This window comes from Aythya marila (genome assembly GCF_965140915.1).
Source record: "Aythya marila genome assembly, chromosome: 24".
NCBI classification, from domain to species: Eukaryota; Metazoa; Chordata; class Aves; order Anseriformes; family Anatidae; genus Aythya; species Aythya marila.
Window position 1 is genome coordinate 5541381 of NC_139065.1, and position 18566 is coordinate 5559946.

The window sequence follows — 18566 nt, forward strand, 5'->3', positions numbered from 1 at the left end:
GAGGGCTTCTCTCCCTGCATCCCTGCCCTGGGGGCAAGCCTGGGGGCAAACTTCCCATCGGCTTTGGTTGCTTTGGCCCAAAAGAGGAGGAAAAATGGCTGAGAAGGGGCACGTGTGTGCTGAAAGGAGGGGGGTGGCTGCAGGTGAGAGCCCCAGAAGTGAACGTGGCTGGGATTGCCCTCCAGCCGGCTCGGTAACAAATTCCCTGACACAGGGAACAATTTTTCCCTGACTCTGCCAGTTCCTTAACACTGCCGACTCTAAGGGCCCCGTGGGGAGGGGAACTTGCACTCTGCAAAAAGCTCTCTGCTGCAGCTTTATTTAAGGCTGTGTGGTGGACGCCGAGATATTAAAGGCCAAAAAAAAGCCATTATAATGGATGGTGCTAGGCTGGGCAGCGAGCACCTCTGCCCCTGTGGCCATGATACAACAGCCACAGCAGCTGCCCTGTGCCTTTTCCCTGTCTCTTTTTGCTCCTAACCCCTTTTGGTGCTTCAGCTGATGGGGCTGTTACCTCACTGGGGACAGTCACTGGTCTCACCTCTGTGACCTGTGCTTGATAATTCCCAGGTCCCCTTTTCCCAGCTTTTGAGGCAGCCCTGGGCTGGTCTCTAACAGCAGCGTGGTATTTTCTCAGCTGGACATCAGCGTCTTGTCGACACGGCCCAAGAGAAAGGAAAAGGACTGAGCGTCTTTATTTTTCTCTGTGCTGCTTCTGTTTATTTCTTACTTTTTAATCCCTACTTCTCATCTGTAGAAGTCCTTGTGCTGACACGATGTTATTTATTTATAAAATATGTACAGGAAGGTGCTTGGGTACCGGTCCCACCCTCCAAGGCTGGCCGTGCTTGTCCAGCCAGCAGGAGCGAAGGTGAAAGACGATTTCTGTGCCTTGGAGCTGGGAGAAGGAGGAGAAGGAAAGGGCTGAGAAAGATAGAGACTTCAAAGTACGTGAGCAAATATTTACAGGTTCCAAGACACACACACAAAAAAAAATATATCTACAGTGTTGTCTTGGGGATACAGGGAGTCAGGCTTGAAGTAGAGCCTGCTCACAGCTCCATTTGTTATATTGATTTATAAAGACTACGGGTATTGATTTCTGCTGGCTGTGCTGTCAGCGGGGTGCGCAGCCCCGGTGAGACCCAGGCTCGGGTGCTGGCAAGGGGCAGCCGAGACCACTCCAGCCACAGATTCGTGCTGCTGGGGATTTTGCAGCGGTGCTGTCGTTGTTTATGATTAGTTTTTTGCAAATGAGGGCTGAATGCTTCTGAGGCACTCCCTTGAGCACCAGGGAGAGGAGGATGCTAGCAGGGAGCGTGTTTCTGAGCGGATGGGAGGCAAATATTCTTCTTCAGGGTTTCCCACTGGCTGCTGCTGTTTTAACGTGATGTGAACTAAGCTGAGGTCTTTGCTGGCACTTGGGGCAAGTAGGGAGCATCCCCAAAACCTGACCAGCTCCCGGGAGCTGGGGATGGGATGTGGATTTTGGTGCCTGCAGAGGTGCTACAGAGGCTGCAGAGCAGGGGATGGAAATGGTGCTGTGGAGTGGATCTGCTTGTGAAGCCACAGTGAGAGAAGCATCCACCCTCCTTGCTGCCACCCTGCAGCTCTGCACAAGCACGTGGAGGCCATGAGGAAAGGTTTTGCATGCAAATCCTGGGGCAAGAGATGCTTTAAAGCAGATTTCCCTCCTGGACCAGTAGGTGCCATGAAAGGACACCCCCCTACCCCAAACAGCCTGGAGCTTGCTCTTTCCCCCGTGCTGTTGCACCCCAGCTCTGGTTGCAGACTGGCTGCCCAGTATGGGATTAGCACAGCATCGATGTGCAGGGAGTGAGGTGCTCCAGGGCTGGTGTTTGCAGGGGGCAGGATGCTGCTTGCACCTGGGGGTGCCCTGGTGCTGGACTGCAGCAGCATGGAAGGGCTCAGCATGCCAGGTTGGTACCCATGGGGACAAGGGGAAGCTGTGGCAGTGTGCACAAGGCTGCTTTGCCAGGCAGGAGCACAGAGCTCTGCAGGACGGCAGGAGGGGGCTGCTGGTGTGCAAGGGAGTGACTGCGTGGGATCAGGTTGTGGGTGTGAGGGTGTCTGTCTTGGTCCCCGAGCTCGGTGGTCACCCCAGTTCAAACTGTCCATGGTCTATGCAGGTGAAACTTGGCTGGAGGAGACGGAGGAGACCTCGGTCTTGCTCTGGGATACAGCGGAGGAGACATCTTCGTCCCCAAAGGGGTTCTTGCCGCAGCAGATTGTGGTGATCATGCAGTTACGGAACTGAAGGGGGGAGACAAAAGGAGAACAATGGCACCCGAGGGCAGCAGCGGTGAGCTGTGAGACTGAGAGCCCTGAGCTTGCTGCTCCCCTGGGCTGAGATGCAACTGGGGAGGACCAAGGTGCCCACAGTGACACTGGGTGTACTGGGAAGCCCCACACAGGGGAGAAGCTGTGCCCTGGGACGTCTCACCTGCTTGTTCATGAGGACATAGATGATGGGGTTGTAGAGGGAAGAGCTCTTGGAGAAGAAGGCAGGCACTGACATGAGCGTGGCGGTGAAGTCTGCTCCCTTGTTGGTGAAGATCCAGAACGCCACCACGGCGTAGGGCGTCCAGGCCAGCATGAAGCCCAGCACCATCAGGATCACCATCCGTGTCACCTCCTTCTCTGCCTTCTGCGTGGTGGCCGACTCCTGCTGCTGCGCAGCTGCCTGCGGGTGAGGGGCAGTGAGGGGCAGCCCCCAACTTTCCCCCTCCTCAGCATCACCTCCCCTCTCCTGCCCGTGCTGCCCACCCGGTGCCCATTCACCCCTCCGTGTGCCCCCACCCCAGCTGTTACCTCTCGGACTTTGCAAATGAGGCGCCCGTAGGAGAAGAAAATGACCACGACCGGGATGATGAAGTGGATGATGAACATGTAGAGGACGTAGGACTCGTTGTGGTAGTCGGGGTTGTGGGTGTAGTAGTCTGGGCCGCAGGAGCACTGCATCCCCTCAGGCATGTATCTGCCAGCGAGAAAGGTTAGGACCATCACCAGGACCCTCCCTGGGACAACAGGAGGGGTTCAGCCTGGGGACTGGATTCCCCAAAGAAAGGGGGATGCTCCCAGAGTGGCACGTGTCTGGGGGGAGCTGCTCCCCAGCTTCTTCTCTGCACCCCGTGCCCCTGGCCTGGCTGGCTCTGCAGCACAGCTCCCGTGGGACCAGCAGCCTGCAGCACCGCTCACACTGTGCTGACACGTTGCGCTCGGGTGCATAGCATCGTTTTGTTGTGACACTGCTTCCTCCCACGGGCAGCGGGCTATTTATTTCCTTCCTACGTGGCTGAGCACTTGCCTGCCAGGAGCCACCTGCTCTCTCCCTCTGCAGATGGAGGGAAGCTGAGCAGGAACGAGAGCTGCTGGCTCGGTGGGTCTGAGCTCTGGAGGGCTTGGTCCCTGCCGTTGTGTCGGGCAATGGGATGCACAGCTCACATCCTGGGTGCAATACAGGTCAGGCTGGGTGGGAAGCCAAGGACCTGCCTGGCCCCGAATCTTTATCCAAAGCCAGAGAGGAGCTGTGTGCCCATGCCGTGTTTTAGGGGGATGATGGAGGGACTTTGTTGCTCCAAAGCCACCTCCTGCCTGTGCCCAAAGAGGTGATAGGGGCTTGTTATGACCTAGGGGTGGCAGCTAGGGTTGGAGCTGCAGCTCTAGGGAAATCACCTCTGTCTCACTCCTCCTTTTCACTGCTTGATGTTCTGGGTGGGCTTCGGCTGATGCATCAGCTCCTGGCAGGGGCTGTGGGTGCGTGCAAGAGCCAGGACTGAAATTCACTGCAGTGCTGGGAGCAGAACAGATGGGTTTGCAGGAGAACATGGCAGGGATGCTGGTAAAGGTTCTGCAGGGCTCCCAGCAGCCACGCTACAGCAGCAGCACATGAGCAAGGCCACGCTTGCTCCCCAGAGCAACCTTGTCTGTGGGGCTGGTTGCTCAAACGCCCTTTATGATCTGCAGAGAGAAATGAGACCTTCACGGCACAGGTGGGACGAGCCATGCCTAGCAAAGCCATTCTTTCCCTGCAGGGTGTAAAGGGCAATTGCAGCTGGAGATGCCGAGCATCCCCCGACTTACCTGGACCAGCCGAAGAGGGGAGGTGCAGCACAGGAGAAGGCCATTATCCAGGTGAAAGCGATGCCCATCATGGCGTGGGTTGCGGAGAAGCGGAAGTTTCCCATGGGCTTGCAGACGACGATGTAGCGTTCGATGGCCAGGACCACCAGGGACCACAGGGCAACCTGGCCTGCGGGAGGGAGGGAGGAAGGGAAGGAGGGCATGCGGTGGTGGTGAGAGCTCCTCTGGGCTTGTGCTTCCCTTCGTGGTCACAGCGAAGAGCAGCGGGGATGGAGGGGTGGGGGATCAGCAAGGGATAACCCGCATCCCATGCAGCAGCTGAGAACCTCTCTCAGACATGTAAAAGGTCTGGGAGCTGAGGAAGCATCTGCATTGTGCTGGGATGCTGGTGATGGAGGAGGGGATTGTTGTGTTTTTTCATCATTAAAAAAAAAAAACAAACAACAAATAGGGAGTAAGGGTGCAAGGAAGCATAGTTTCCGGCAACAATGCCAGATGCATTCAGACCTGTTGATGCCTTTAAATGTGTGTTTCAGGAGTCTTCTGCCAGTGCTGGATCGGGGGGAGGCATGTGGGGGAGGCTGTGTGGGTGAGCGTGCATGCACATGTATTTATAAGGGATAATTAAACTTCAGGGGATTGGGAGCGTTTAGTCGGTGCTGTAAGCCTGCTAATGCCCCCAGCTGTGATAATCTGCTGATAACTACACCCTGTGCTAGGATTCACTGGAGACCTGCTGCTCAGTGACTGCTTCCTATCAAACTTTCTTCCCTGTGCTCAGGAGCCACTGCTTGCTTTAGTAGATAGGAAACCTGGAAGGGCGAATAATGTTGCTGGAAAACCCCTAGGCTCACTCAATTGGAAACGCTGCAGACCCACAGGGTCTTCCGATCCTAAGCCATTCCCTGGTTTGTGGCTTGGATCAGGATGCTTAGCTTTGTTTTTGCCTAGCAGAAGATCCTTCTTTTGTTGAGATCCACATCATAGCAGGAAATACCCTGCTTGGGGGAAAAAATTAAAGTCTTTGCAGTGGTTGTGAGTGTCTGCAGCAAGGATTAGCGGCTGCCAGATAAATCGCAAAATGTAGTGTGGGCCTGGCTGTCTGCGGGGGTTTGGGTGTAAAATGGATTTTCCCTGTTCTGCAGGGGGGCTTTCTGCAGGGTGAAGCATTAGCAGTGCTTGCATCCCTGAGAAATGGAATAAGGAAGCTCCCAAAGGCACCCAAACTGGGTGCAACTGGGGCAGAGCTGAGCAGTTGCTACAAAGTCTGGAATCCTCCTTCCCCTCCGTGTTGCTGCTCTTCTCTTCTGGTTAAGAGCTGCCACAGCTTCCTTTTGCTCCAGGATGAGCTGTGGCCCCTCTCCTCATCTTGCTCTCCTCCTCTCCATGCCCATGCCCCTTCTGCAGGTTCCCTCTCCTTTCCTGGGATGTCTCTTCCATCTCTGAACCCTCCCAAATGCTTCACCTTGTTCCAAAAAGGGAAGCCTTTTGGTAAAGATGCTTGGCACTGACTCAAAGACACCGCATCTACATCCCCAGCAGGTCTTTGCTAGTTGCATGACCTTGACGCGAGACCCCTGAATGCGCCCTGGGCAGCTCGGCCAAATGACCCCAGGCCTGATCCTGCAAACCAGGATCCCTTCCCAGGCCTGCTCGTTTCCTTGCCCTGCTAGTGGTGAGGTGGCTGCATCTTGGCATCAAGATCAAACTTGCATAAATCTCTTTTCCTCCCCATCTTCAAGCCACAGGGAAGAAGCATCTTGCATGAGGAGCCCTGTGCCAGTGGGACCATCCCAACAGCACCACAAAGGCATGGAGTTGGGCTCCTAAAGCCCTGAAGAAGCAAAATCACCCGCTGCCAAGCCTGGCCTCAGACCCAGGCTCCCACCCCGCAGTCCTTACCTCCCAGCGTGGCGAAGAAGCCCTCCACGGCACAGCCAACGGGGCCGAAGACGAAGTATCCATTCCAGGCCGTGTAGAAGGTGACTGTGAAGCCAAAACAGGCCATGAAGAGGTCAGCCACCGCCAGGTTGACCAGGATGTAGTTGAGCGGCTGCCGGAGCTTCTTGTGTTTGAAGGTGACCAGGAGGGTGAGGAGGTTGATGGGCAGACCGGTGGAGATGAGGAAGAAGATGTAGCAGCACACAAGGCGGTATTTCCAGGGCTCGGCTAGGTAATACTGGGGGTACTCGAAGGGGCTTCGCACCACCCCTGTCTTGTTGGACATAGGCACGTAAAAATTGATACCTTCTGTCCCATTCATCCTGCCAGTACTATGGCAGCTGCTGTGCTTTTAAGGGTACTTTTAAAGCAAATGTTCTTTTTTTCTTTTTTTAATTAATTTTGTTTCAACCCTGATTACAAAAAAAAAAAGGGGGGGGGGGAGCCCCAACCCAATGTTTAAAAAATAAAAAATAAATAAAAGACCCCTCCCCTCACTCCAAAACTGAATTAAGTGCTAAGAACAACAGTAAATCCCAAGGGAAGGAGAGGTGGTGCGCTGGCCCCGCACCACATCGAGGGCTGGCGGTGCCGAGGGAGGTTTTATACCCTTGGTCTTCCTTGAGGGAGTGCGGGGGGAGGCCGGATTAGGGGCTAGGCTAAGTTTGTATGACAAGGGCAACGGGATTGAGAGGGGCTGATGGTTTAAGAACCCTCTAAGCAGCCAGTTGGCCCCAAAACCTGCATTAAAGCGTATTAATTTCCATTAAGTGTTTAATATTGTTTAAGGAGTTGGGGGAAGGAAGGGAAGGGCTTGGGGAGCCCTTTGGAAGAGGGGTGAAGGCAGGAGAAGAGATGGTGAGTTGGGGAGCAGTTTCTTTGGGTGACCAATGGGGGAAATGGGTCTGTATTTGAGTCTATGGTGGACCATAGCCTTTGGGGAGTCCCTGGGTGGTTGAGGGACTCCATCGGAGCCTTGGGAGCCCAAGGGGTGCCCAGCCCTGCTCCGCCATCCTCAGGCAGATCACTAGGAGAGCAGCAGAGAGAGTTTGGCTGTGCTGTGCTTCCCGTGCCTGGTTCAACGTGGGCACTGCATGTTTTGGGCCCGTGTTGCTGTCACAGGGCAAAACCAGGTTCTGCTGATGTGGATCAGGGCCACCTGCATGCATGGCACTGAGCAAAGGCAGGAGGGGAAGCTGCTTCCATCCCAAAGGCTGCAAGTTTGGTAAAAAGAGCATTTGGGGGACAGGTTGGCTGTGTTGCATCCTGGCTGTGCTAGAGTGAAAAGAGCTAAATTTCCTCCTCTGTCTTGCCTCCTCTCCTGGCTGGAGGATATATTTTGTTCGGCTGACCCTCCAAGGACCTCCGGTAGGAGTACACCATCCAGTGTCTCCCATCCGCGCCTCTTCCCAGTCCCAGGAAGCTGGACACCACTCTGGGTTGGGGCTTTGCAAGGATTGGCAGGGCTTAGGGAGGATCCCTGGCCACAGCTCTGAAACCAGCCTGACGGTGCTGCTGTTTGCTGGAGAAGCAGAACCTCAGCTCCCTGGGGAGGGAAGGGAAACTTTGGTGATGCTGTCATCCCCAGTTCCCTCCAGAGATGGTGCAGAGAGACCAGCACCAGCCTGTAGCCACACTGGGATGGAAGTTCCTGGTCTCGTGGTGCTCATCTTAAGGTGTGGGACCTCCATGCCAGTGCACGCAAGATTGTGAAACCCTTCTCAGCAGCATCGGTGCTAGCTTGGAGCACCAGAGCTCCATCCTGGCCAAGCTCTTCCTTCTGGGTCAGGGGTACTCCTTCTCCAAGAGACCTGCCTAAGGCGCCTTAGCGAAGCTCTTCCATTAATCTCTGACATCTGGTGGCGTTAATGGCCCTGATCTGTTAATGCCATAAGCTGCTAGCCTCTTTCCCACAGCTGCCCTCCACCAAGGCAAGGTGGATGGAAAAACTCAATGCTGTCCTGCTGGAGGAATGAGGTCTCCTGCTATTCTGCAGTCTCTCAGAGCTAGAGGGCAGGAGCGGAAGGCTAAGGGGTGTGGGTGGGATGAATGATGTCCTAATCGCTGGCCCACTGATCCATCTGCACAGGTCTGAAAGGAGCAGAAGTAGGACATGGCAAGAGTAAGTGGGTCACAGCAGCCTCAGGTGCCCTGGGATAAGCAATCCCCATGGGATGTCCGTGCCTCTCAGAGCGATCTCTCTGCATGTCCTGTGGAACCACCGGCCGTGGAGTTCCCAGCCCAGACCTTTTCAAGACTTTTCACAAGGCTTTCCTTGAGGAGAAGACTTCTGTGGGCAGAACTCCCTTGGCCCTACATCTCAAAACTTTCCCCAGAGCTGTTTCGTGCCTTTCCTGTCCATAGTCAGGCTTCTGGATGTACAAAAGCTAAGCGTGTTTTTGCAGAATTAGTTGAGTACTAAAAGAGAAAGTTAATACACATAAAGAGGCATGTGCAGATGTGCTTCTCAATTCCATTGTGGAATCTTTCATGGTGCAAGACAACTCCTTTCACCTAAAAGATATCACTATGCCTGTCCACCTTCATAAGACTTGGACCCTGCTGCCAGTGCCAGCAGCATCTGAAAGCTCTGGTGTGTCTCCAGGGCTTTGCACAGAAACATGGTCATCTCCATGGACTGCGACTTTTCACTTCCTGATATTTCTTTCCATAAGACTTTGTGGTGTCTCCTCTTCTCCTAAAGAGTAAAAAACGTTGTACAAATGAAGCATATTTGAGGGGGGAGGAGGCAAAATGGAAGCCTGTTTTAGATGGTGCACCAAGTTTGGGGGAAAAGGTCCGGAGGTGTTTTTTTTGGTTTTTTTTTTTTTTGGATCAGCGCAGATCCTCTCCTCTCCCTGTTCCAGCTAACACATGGCACAACTTCGGCTTCATGCTTGGCACCCAGCAGCCTTTCATACACAGGATTACCAACACCTGGGCCAAGAGGACTCTCACATCATCTTGGACTAGGTCTGGACCTGCCCCTTTCCCATTTTGGAGACCTGAATGTGGAGCAGGTAAGCCTGAGTCCCCTGTGTTACACTAACAGGGCTGAACACAGCGCTGTCCCTTCCCAGCTGTCTTCGTGGACTCAGCTTCTCCCCCTGGCAGGCTGAGGGCAGCGTTTTGGTCGATATCCCAAGGCTGCTGTTGGCATGGATTTAGAGCTCTCCGCAGGTCAGCGGCAGCCGGAGCAATGCCGAAGGCCTCGAATCAACTCTGCAGAAGAAAACGACACCAGGGAGGTTAGCTGGTTCCTCCAGGACGTGCCCTGAATGCAACCTCTCTTCCCTCTGTGTCCCTGTCACAGAAATGGAAAGTGATGGCTTTAATTTGGTGTCTCTTAGCGGGGAAACTTTACGGACTGTCTCCCAGAGAGCTCTCAATTGCTTTCTATGCTGACTCCATGGCAAAGAAAGCAATAGCAAAATTCAGGCCCTGTTTAATGCAAGAAGAGAAGCTTGCTTCCTTTGTGTTTGTCCTTAGGAGAAGGAAGGTTTTTCTTCCCTCATACAGGCTTTTCTGCTTTGCTAAGCTCTTTGAGATGAGATTGTCTCTTATTCATTGTTTGTCAGCACATTGCGTGAAGGAGCCCTGAGCTTCTCCAGGCTTTCATGTCCTGTGTAAAGCAAGAAACGATAATTATAATCAAATAACCAAGCTGATACGGTTGGTTTCTGGGATTTGAGTGGCAAGCAGAGCGAGCCATGCAGCCGTGTTGGGGGTGGCTTTTCCGTGGGGGTGGCAGCCGGGAGCCCTTTGCTGTCCCTGTCCCTGCCCCCGTGCAAGGAGCACGGCCGCTTGGACAAATACGAAGGAGTGACTTGCCCAAGGGCACACAGGAAATAAGCTGCAGAGAAATGCAAAAGTAATAGAAATCACTCCTGAGGCAAATGTCTGAGCTTAAATTCTGGTGATGGCCTCATGTACAGGACCTTAAACCTCAGCCACGAGCACCAGGCACCAACACTGAATGCAAAGTGATGCTGAGCTTGCTTTTGTGCTCTTGGCAGGTTCTGCAACAAGCTGCTTTGAATATACCTGCTGGAGGGGTTCATTCCGCCCTCCTGGACAGGAGGGGAGGGAGACACAAATATCATGGTGCCTCCCAGTCCTCCAGCTGCCCTGGGAAGACCTCGCCTCCCCATATCAGATAGCAGCCACGCGCGGCCACTGCGCTGAGCCGCTTATGCTGGGCTTGTGAGCTCCCTCGCCAGGAAAGGGGTTAAAGCAAGATAAAGCTGGAGCGCTATGGAGACCATATGGAGGGGAAGAAAACCCTTTATCCTGTAATTGGATTCGTTCCCAGCGGCTCCCGGCGGAGGTGAGGCTGAGTGGAGCTGACAGGACGTGATGGGTGAGGCGCTGCCAGCCGCCCCGTCCAAAGCAGGATGTGTGTGCACAAACTTGTGGATCAATCCGTTAGAGTGGATCAAATAGATTTAAATGCGTGGCAGGGAGAAGGAGGACACAGATGTATTTGCAGTTTGGTTTGGTTGGCTGCTCCTTGCTCAGCGTGGATTAACTCGGCTGTGGCTGGTGGAGCTGGCTGCTCACGGCTCTGCCGGGCTCACACGGCTGCATCCACCCAGGACAAGGAGCTGGTGGTGCAGAGAGGCTCTTTATGCCATGCCCTTGCTTCTTTCCCCAAAAATTAGAGTTCACAGAAGTCTATCTCCTGCTTTGCTTACTGCATGCATGAGCTTTGTGCAGGAGGACCCCCCAGGTCTTGCTTTCCCTGCAGGTTCCCCTTCCTTCCCCTGAGGGAGCTCTTGGGGCTCTCCCCACCAGTGCAGCTTTGCAGGGGGTGGATGCACCAGAGCCAGAAGGCAGCTGGGAAGTGGGAGAGCTTCACTGCTGCCAACCACATCTCATGTGCAAGCAAGCAGGCCCCTGCCACCTCCCTGGCTTTTCCTCCTGCCACTGATCTAGGTAACATCTCTGCAAGCACCATAGGATTTCCTTGGAGGGACGGAAAGTCCCTGGGACCTGTCATTTTCTTGCCAGCGAGCTGAGCAATCCCGGTTCAGCTGCAGACCTGCACCACTCAGTGTGGTGCTGTCAGCACCTTTAACTAAGTGATAAACCAGAGCTTTGCAGCGGTTTGCAAGACAGTCTCACCAACCACGTAGCACCAGGACCAGCAGGCAGCACAGCCCAGCAAACCAAAGCATCACGACCACTTCTCTCTGTACGTTAGCAGCTACGTAATGGCGCAAACCAACCTCTGATGAGGGCAATGGCCAGCGAAAGCAGGAAGATGCTGCCTGCTCCTGTGAGTTCTTTGTCTTGCAAACTGGAAAAAAAAAAAATTAAAAAGATAATAATAAATTAATTCTGGTTGGATTTTGTTCTGTTTTAGGGGCTCTTTGAGGCAGGTGGGAGATAAGGGGTGTTTACAAGGAGAGCTGGGAGCTTGAGATCTCTGTGCAGCTCTTCTCTCCAAGCTCTGCTTTGCCCATCCAGGAGCAGACACGTAACTGCGATGCCTGAGAGGCAAAAGGAAAGATTTTTCATTGAATGCTGAAGGGATGCAAAAGAGCAGCCTTTGTTCTGCAGTGCTCAGTATCACATGCCGTGGCCTGGCTTTGAGAATGGCTGAGCAGTCAGATAACGGGGTTTAGGCAAACAGAAATAATCTTTTATTTTTAATTTGTAAATCTCATTTGAAGTTGAACTGTTATTCCTCGGGGCCTTATTGTGGATGTTTGTAGCCCTCTGTAGTGATGCTTCATACATGCTGTTTCATTTTGTCATAACTGGGTCAATTTTTTTTCATTTCCAGTCCATAGCCCTTGGTTTTCTCTGTGGAGACTGCTGCGAGTTGGCCAGCTGGGATGTAATCTTTTGGGAAAATCGTGGAGGAAATCTGGAGGTGGGTTGCTTGTTTTCTGCTTTCAGAGGAGCTGCTTCTGGTACCTGGAGGGAACGCCTCTGTGCTCCAACATCCCTATGGGACCATGGACAGCCGAAACTGGTGCATCAGCTCCCAGCAAAGACGCTTTGGGTCTCTCACCAGAACAACCATATTCTGTACCTTATTGCCCTATTTTGAGGCTGCTATTCCTCTTGACTGGAGTCGAGGCTGCGCATCCTTCACTGGAATTCATTTTGTCTTTTTCTTGTTGTCCCTGCTTTAAAGCCTTGCAGGGATTTGCTCCAGACCAAATGTGTCCCTTCTCTCCCTTTGCCCTTCATCCCATAATTGGATTCATTTATTCCGTCCAGCCCACCCTGGCGTTCCCCATCCCTTTACGTAACGACACCTCTCTGGGCTGTGCCTGGCCGACCTAAGCCTGGCGCTTTACTTGACCTCCAGCCACTGAAACCAGCAGAGGGTTTGCACCAATTCCTGTTGCAGGCTGAATCCTGTGTTGGTACAGTGACCCTTTTCTTTTGCACTTCCTTTTCCCTTCCCATTTACTTCATCTTTTTCCTTTCCATGTGCATTTTGTGGTCTCGTGCCACTGTTGCATCTCCGTGCTCTCACCAGGGCTGGGCTCTGCATGAACCCTGGGCACGTGCTCCTGCCCCACACGGCGTGAGCAAAGAGGGAAATGCAGCAGCCCAAGTAATGGCAGGATCACCTGGAAAAAATGATTAATTTCTCACTCCTTACATTAATATTTATTCTCCTTAATTCTTGGTCTTTACTGCTTTAGCTCTCTAAAGCTTTTGTGGTTGAGAGGCTTTCACTGAGGTTGCTATTCATCACCTAAGCAAAACATCCCTGGATTAAGCAGGCATTTTATCAAATTTGTGTCCTGTGCTGGAACCAGATTTGCCTGGACGGATGCGCCTGTCTCTGCAGATCTTTCTGCTGTTGTCTGACACCTGCAGCTGGTGTTCCCATGTCCCACCTGGGATATTTCCCTGATCATCCATTTGGTTCTTGGAGTCTCACCATCCATGCTCAGCATGCTCATTAACTTGCCATGTGCATGGTCTCTTTTTCACCCTGAAGACATCTGACCCCGTTTCCTTGCTGCCTCGCAGACTGAATTGGTGTCTTGAAAGTCTGAAAGGAGATAAAGCGGCAGCAAACTCTTCTCCCCTGCTGCAGATAAACTGCTATTAAAAGCTGAGGGTTTCTGGAATGAAAAGGGTGACTCTCCATTGAAAGCGCTGATAAATCCTGGGCATCCAGCATAATCCGGCCTGCTGTATCAGGAGATCTCGTGGGAGCTGGCAGCATTGAGAACAGCGATGTCTTTTTGTGCTGCAGTTCTCCCATGGACAGATAATCTCCGTGGCCAACAGCAGCAAAGGCTGGGGGCTGGATCTCAAATACTCTTACTTCAGTTTTTATTCCCCTTCCCTTCTCAGGAAAACCACTGCTGCCTTCTGCAGGAAGGCAGGCTGTACCTGCAAACCTCGCCTGCAAAGGGGACTGTGGGGCTGCATTTTGCATCCCGCCTGTGAGCAAGAATATCATACATCACCTTCCTGCTGATTTGGCAGCACAAGCAGCCCTGCAAAGCAGCGATTTAATGCACTTCTTGGTGCCTTAGTGTTTCGTCTTGCTATGCTTAACCTGATATATTGTTGTTTGATGCAGGAACAGTAGGGGGTGTAAAGAGAGGTAATACGAAAATAAAAGGTCAATGGGTGCCTGGTGTGTGTAAAGGCTAAATTGCTCTTTCATCAAATCTAATAAATATTCCCTGTGAGTTGGGTAGGGAGCTCCTTTCCTGAAGGATTCCTAAGTGATTGCCCTGCCTCCAGTGCCTCAGCCCAGGGCTGGGGGTGCTGGAGGCACGCAGGGGCTCCCAGATCTTGCTGAGCCCTGGGGCAAAAGGAACAGCCCTGGTGCAAAGGGACAGCAGTGACTGATGAGGGACAAGGCAACCTCAGCCCCTCACAGCGCGTGAGACTGCATTTTCCACTGTTCCTAAAAATATTCCTGAGCCTTCTAGTGCAAAACTGGTGGTTTGGATTTGAACACCAAAATGGAAACAGATGAGCTGTATCCCATCTTGTTTTCTCACCTCCTCTCCTTTCTCTCTTCACTTGTTCCAGACTGGGTAGAGAATGGCAAAGGAGTGACCAAAAATGAAGAAAAACAAAGGAAGGAATCAATTATCTTTTTTTTTTTTTTTTTTTTTTTTTTTCTTCAGTTGAGAAACCATAACATTTTTATAAGCATGGAAACCTGTTTGGTTTTTGTTTTTTGTTTTTTCTTTTTTTTTTTTTTTAGATGAAATGTAATGATTAGGAAATGGGGTCCTTTGACTAGTGGCTGTCTCTTCTGCCTCTGGTGGAGAACCTAAATCTTTCTAGGCTGTAGCCAGATGGATGTGCTGTCCTCTTTCTTCCATTTGTATGTCCTTTGCAGACCTGAAGAAACTGAGGCAGCAGGCAGAATTTCCAGGTGTCCTCACTTCTGGGGTATCTGCTCTAGGTGACCTTAAGCTTGGTTTCTAGAAAGACTTTGGAGTTACAAGGTATAGCACTGACGCATTAGCTTTTAATGTCTGCTGGAGGCTCTCAAAGGTGTGCTGAGTGCCCAGAGGAGCTCAGTGAGGTGCTGGGATGTAAATCGAGGCCATCCTGATGGAGATGGCTCTGCTGTGAAGGCATCTGGGCGTGTTGGTGTTGAGGAGCTACAGAGCTGTGTGCTTGCAGGTACAAATGAGTTTGTCACCTATGGAAAGTGGTGGTGGGATGTTCCTTGTGCTCTGCTGCACATCCAGAGCCTCCTCCTCCTTCTCCATGTCCTGTACCTCTTCCACAGCTCACAGCTCCTCAGCACCAGGAACCAGGCAGTGGAGTGGGTGGAGAGAGGAACGACACAAGGCAAATTCCCCATTAATCCAAAAGATCATTATGAGCTGCCAGAACCAGGAGGGCGAACTGTTTTGGGGAGTCAGCAGGAGTTAAATCCTTGCTATTGATTCTTTCCCGGCCCAGCTGCATGGCTGAGCATTACCATGAATTACACTGCCGAGCAGCGGGGAGAAATGGAAGTGGGTGCAAAGCAAGCGTGGGGATAGGAGGGGGATGCCTGCGTGCTTAAAATATTTATGATGCAAATTAACATGTGTTTTAAGCCTGTGATTCTTCAAATATTTATCTAGCATTAATATTTTGAACACTGCATTAAAATTTGCCACCGGTGCTTTATTCATTAGGAGAGTTCAGCAGCCACAGACAGCAGTGCCTGCTAAATCTGTAACGCGTCCATGCAGAGACAGCAGCTGGAGGATGGTGCCTGGGCTGTGAGAAAGAGCTTTCTGCTCCCACTTCCAGAGCAGGAGCCTAAAATGAATTCCTTACCCACGTTGACTTCAGCTGTGACTGCAGACATTAAATTCAGCAGTTCACGCACCGGGCTTCTTGACCCATCTGACTCCAAGTAAAAACACTGTAATGTGAGGGAGGTGAGATTGATACTCCTGTAGGAATCAGGAAGGGGAATTAGGGGCTGAGGGTTGTGAACTTGCCTAAACCTGATGGCTACTGTGGGTCTGATGGAGCTGTGAGAGCAAACTGAACTCCTCCAAGCACAAAGGCAAGGTTTTCCATCTTGTATGTGCTGGCCCCATTCAAGGAGATTTTCGGACAAGGGTGAAAAAGAGGGTGACCTGCTGTGCTATGGCTCTGACAGCCCCAAATTACAGCCTTTGGGGCACACAAATTCCCAACCACGCACCAGGCAGAGCGGCAGCAGGGCTCCAGCCATTTGTTCTTTCCCCCTTGCTCTCTATGTGCTGCCTTAGCCTGGGGCCGAAGCTCAGCTTCAGACCAGCGCTGGCTTCTAGCTCCTGTTTTTGATGCCAGCCACTTGCCAAAATACCCCAGGCACGGAGTGACTTGGAGGGAAAAGTACAGGACATGGAGACAAATGCTTGGTGGTGCTGGCACAAGGAACTCATTTTCCCTTGATTCTTTGACACTGCAATTGATGCATGGCTTAACGGACTGCACTACCACTGCCAGTTGCCTGTTAAAATTACTCCCAATTATGGCAAACGTTTAACTTTAGGTACAAGCAGGACTGCGAGCGGCTTCATTTTGCACATCATTTTTTTTGGTTAAGCTTCTAACCTCTGCTGTAGTTTTGCTTCATAAAACCTGGAGGGTTTAAGGGAGCCTGCAGACTGCGAGTTGTTACAGGGACTGCAGCAGGGCAGAGTTTTTGCCTTGTGATGCTAGGGGTCAGACTTCCAGCTGTGACTTTTATTTTCCCATATCCTCGTTCTGCACTGCTGACAGGGCATGCCAAGCCTGCCTTTATGGACTGGGAAAAATAGGACAAAAGGGTGCCCGTTTGTGCCCGTTTTTCCCACCTGCTCTGGTGCTTCCACTGTGGAGGTCCTGGAGTCAGGTCCCTTATTTCCAGTTTTGTTTCCTTTCCCTTTTTTGTACCTTTGCATAATTATGAGGTGAAGCTGGCCGACAGCATCCAGCTAATACAGATATGATTAATTTTCATCTTTCCTTTTTATTTTAAAGGTTGTGCTCTCCAATGCAGAAAGCTTCACCACAGATGGATGGGAAAGCTGCCAGCCAGCCACATTTTTGAGGTAAAAGGGGACAAGACACGGGAAAGTTTAGTGCTTTGCAAAAGTGACCTTTCTTGGTAATTAATTTGTCACTTCCCAACACCATCTGCTGACTCGTCAGCTGCATCCATCATAACCATAAAAAAAGATACTGAAAAAGTCAATTAAAACAAGGACCAGTGTCAAATGGGCTTTGCACAAATTCTTTTGCAAAGGTGGGAGAGGAAAAAAATAAATAAATAAAAGCTAGCCCAACAACCTATTCTATAATATCCTTTTCATCAACACACATACCCATGGTCCCAGGGAGAAAAACTATGTTGAGCTCCCCAGAAGTTTTATAGCCAGGACCACTTCACTGCCCAGCGATAAACAGTAATAAATACACAGGGATCTGGGAAGCATCTCAGCGACTGCCACAATTTTAAGCCAGGATTTGGCCCAAATCGAGCAGTATTGACTGCGGTGGCAGCAGCAATCGCCTTGCGAGGGGCACCATGCAGCACGGTGTGTACACATCGCATCGATCAGCTGCGCTGCGGATGGGTGAGAAAAGTCATTTTAGGGGTTTGGGCTGTAGCTCTTTTCCTCTTGTCTCCAGCAAATAGCACCAGTGCTTAGTGCTCAACCAGCCGGGCAGGAACCCTGCTCTAACACCCCGTGAAGCCATTTGATGCAGGAGGCTTTCATTGCTTTCTCCACCTCATTTTTTCCTCCTGCATCTCACTCACTTGCGGCTGCTTGCTCTCGAGGTTCCTGGTGTGTAGCCGCTGATCTGTGAGCAGCACCGGGACGTTTCTGGCCTGATCCCAAACCCTCCAGCCTCAGCGCCTGTCTGATGGCTTCCAGAGACAACCCTGGGAGATCTTAAGCAAATCGCTTTCTCTTTCTGCACCTCATTTATCTGGAGGGAGATGTTAGTGCATGGTTCAGTCCCTGAGGGGTAGTGCTGTGCCCGGGATTGTGAGATGTGTGGTTATTATGGTAACAGGGGCCACACAGGTCTCAAAACGGGCAGATAAATAGCTCGGGCTGCCTTGGCATCTCCCCACTCATCTGCTCAGTTTTTAAAGCTTTTGGTGATAGGTTTAGCATATATCGTTTTATTTATTATACTAATATTTAGCTCTAGATCCTGCCAGGGGATTTGTTGCCTTGAACGGATGCTTCTGTAATGCCAGTGGGTCAAACTTCATTCTGCTGTGGTTTTGGCACCATTTGGTATTGTTGTTACTGTGATTTGTTAACACGACAGTAGAAATACAATCGGTGCATGCATCATTTGACTGCTGATACACTTGCATCATAAAGACATTATCCTGGGGGCTCACAGCCTACGTAGACAAGCTGAGAGAAGAATTTATCCACCTTACAGATGGGGAAACTGAGGCAGGCAGCAATCTGCATTAGGGGCCCTATCCAGTTGTGGGATGCACAGAGAACAGCTGCCAGGGGATCATCCTGGAAACGAGAAACTCTTAAAAATCTGATGCAGATAACAGTGCTGCCCATCTGGCATGCTCGTTTCCATGCATGCCAGGTAGCTGCTCCCTGGCCCTGCTGGGAGTGGGGGCACCGGTGTGTGCACAGCTGTGTGTGTGCATGGGTATATAAAGGGTGGGGAGCACAGCAGGAGCATCCAGGTGTGAGAGGGAACAAGAAGAGGTCTGACCTCCAGCACCCGGGCTGCGCTCACCAGGTAGGTGTGTGGTTTGTGCTTCCATTCCCCAGCTCGGTGGGGTGACCCGTGGGTGCTCGGGTGGGTGCTGGTGGCACCAGAACCCGTTGGCTTCAGCAGCAATTGCTAAACGTGAGAGAGCTCTGACAAAGAAGGAGGAAATCAATGCTTAAATAAGGGGAAAGGTGCTTTCGGCTCTTAACACATGGTGGAAGCATTGATTCCATCACCTTCTGCCTTCTTGTTTTGCCGTGAGCACCCAGCAGACACTGGAGAGTGCTGCAGAGGCACGGCAAGCCCTGGGTGCCCTCTGCACTTGGGAAACTGCTTTAAAC

The 18566-nt window shown here is 51.8% G+C and overlaps 1 protein-coding gene across 1 annotated transcript; it reads right to left on the reverse strand.

Moving 5' to 3' along the window:
* Positions 1–2142: 2142 nt before the first annotated feature.
* Positions 2143–6367, reverse strand: LOC309886969 (green-sensitive opsin; the record flags this gene model as incomplete). Its single annotated transcript, XM_082778317.1, has 5 exons — positions 2143–2274; positions 2465–2704; positions 2833–2998; positions 4105–4273; positions 6007–6367. The coding sequence occupies 5 exons, from the start codon at positions 6365–6367 to the stop codon at positions 2143–2145; spliced, it is 1068 nt and encodes a 355-aa protein (XP_082634443.1).
* Between the last annotated feature and the right edge of the window lie 12199 nt (positions 6368–18566).